General features: G+C 43.1%; 1 protein-coding gene across 2 annotated transcripts in view; it reads right to left on the bottom strand.

Moving 5' to 3' along the window:
- Positions 1-2,024, bottom strand: part of prkcz (protein kinase C, zeta) — a 97,151-nt gene that overhangs the window by 82,982 nt on the left and 12,145 nt on the right. For both annotated transcript variants that reach the window (XM_005752291.1, XM_005752290.1), the window contains exon 4: positions 1,137-1,187. In XM_005752291.1, the coding sequence (XP_005752348.1) occupies positions 1,137-1,187 (51 nt within the window). The remainder of the gene's footprint in view (positions 1-1,136; positions 1,188-2,024) is intronic.

The following is a 2,024-nucleotide window of genomic DNA, read 5'->3' as shown; positions in this document are numbered from 1 at the left end:
CCATTGTTTAAGCACTGCTTCCAGCCAAGAGTGATACCATATATGCCCCATAGCTGCAGAAAAGGCTAACATTGTTATCTTTTTACAAAAAAGAACAGCTGAACGTGAGAGGTTTTTGGACAAAGTTGGTGTTCTCCATTCTTTAAGCACCGGCACCGTTTCAAAAGTACCAGTTCGGCACCGGTATCGGATAAAACCTAAACGATACCAATCCCTATTTATACATATCTTTTCCGTATGGGCATGCTTGCCATATCATGCTCAATTCTTCAAGAACCAGCTGATGATCACCCTTAAGAAGTTTAATATAGAGTGTTTGATGTTCAGAGCCCTGCACCTGCAGACTTACATGAAGGCCCAAAATCCACAGAAATTAAATATCAGCCATAACATTAAAATATTCTCACGTTGCAGTCTGGCAGGGCACACACACTCAACCCAGGAAGGTGTTCATGGTGTCTGGAAGCAGGTATACTGGGACTGGGGATATATGGACTGGGTTGGCTCTACACACCAATCCACTGCCACCAGCTCTGACTGAGATCTAGGGTCCACACCACTGCTGCACAACATGTTCCTGTTATACTCCCATCAGAGTGTATACAAGAACCAGAACGCACACACACGGGTGTCAATGCACTGAAACACACATGCATGGACTGAGATGGACACGTTCATTTTATTGCTACAGTAATCGCACATGTGTGGGATGGAACTGCAGGGGCAACAACAACAATGACAGAAGAGGTGCAAAACAGGTCAACACACCTGATTATTGAGACAGAGCGCACACATCAGCTGTGGAAACAAAGAAAATGAACACGTGGATATTAGAGCTGTCAGCGTTAACATGTTAACGTAGCATCAGGATTAACGTGATTCGAATCTTTAACCCATCTGCAGTGCAGCACGGACAAACTTTGGCCACACTGCCTGAAATGTGTTGACAGAGTCATTGCAGGGATTTTGAGTCACTCTGCGCTCCAGACGGGTTACATGTGCTACACATTTGAATTGTGATGACACGTTAACGCTGACAATCCTACTGGATATCTGTGTCACGTGGACACATACGTGTCCAAGGACATCCACTCTCACTTGATCTCACAGAATGAAAGCAGAGCAGGTTTACTCACTGTCTTCTCCGGGGCAGAGCATTCCCGGCTGCTCTGGAATACTGGGGAATACTGGAAAAACAGGAAAGGAAAGCAGACATTTGTTGTTGTCCTCATACCAAGCAGCACAGTTTGTTTTGTCAATGGAACCAAAAATGTCATTACTTCTATTTGAAGAAAAGACAGTGTGAAAGGTCAACGAGCAGAACTTGTCTGTTTTCACACACCTATAGAGTCAAACAGCATTCCTCCTGAGTGAGATGGTTTCCACCCAGAGTGGACGGGTTCATACACAGTGCTTCCTGCTGAGCTCTGAGCGCAGGCTTTTATACAACAGGTTCACCCACTCATACCTTTTCTAACATTCACACTCCTTTGGATGCAGACACTTGTGGTTTGAATCTTGCCCAAGGGTTTTTGGCAGCCGGGTGTCGACTCTACCTTCTGAGCTACAGCCACCCCGTTAATACAGTTTTTAAAAAAAGCAGTGTGGCATGCATTAAATTTAAGTAATCTTATCTGATATCAGTATTTACAGTATGGACAGGTAAGCTTACACTGGCAATGTTATTTCAGTCAGTCTTAACTCAGAGGCCTGAGACCTGAATACTTAAGTATGATGCATGTGTTAGAAGAAACAGGAACAAACAAAGTTCAAGCTGTTTTATAGACCCTACAGGAACTCGGCTGAAATAAAACTCGGGGCTAACTCCATGGCTAATGGTGACTAGCCAGCAGTCCAGCATTGGACCAACACAATGCTTAAGCACCTCCTACCAGAACAAACCATAGAAACATTAACTCACATTAACTCGTGAAAGCAAAAAGAAGATACTATAATTATCATTTTAAAAATCATGGTAATTAGTAAATATATAAAATATCCAACCACTTAAAAATACACACTAC

Source organism: Pundamilia nyererei, unplaced genomic scaffold, assembly GCF_000239375.1.
Source record: "Pundamilia nyererei isolate P.nyererei 1_Seehausen unplaced genomic scaffold, PunNye1.0 scaffold00351, whole genome shotgun sequence".
NCBI classification, from domain to species: domain Eukaryota; kingdom Metazoa; phylum Chordata; class Actinopteri; order Cichliformes; family Cichlidae; genus Pundamilia; species Pundamilia nyererei.
The sequence above is the reverse complement of the archived record's forward strand: the minus strand, read 5'-3'. Positions and strand labels throughout refer to the sequence as shown.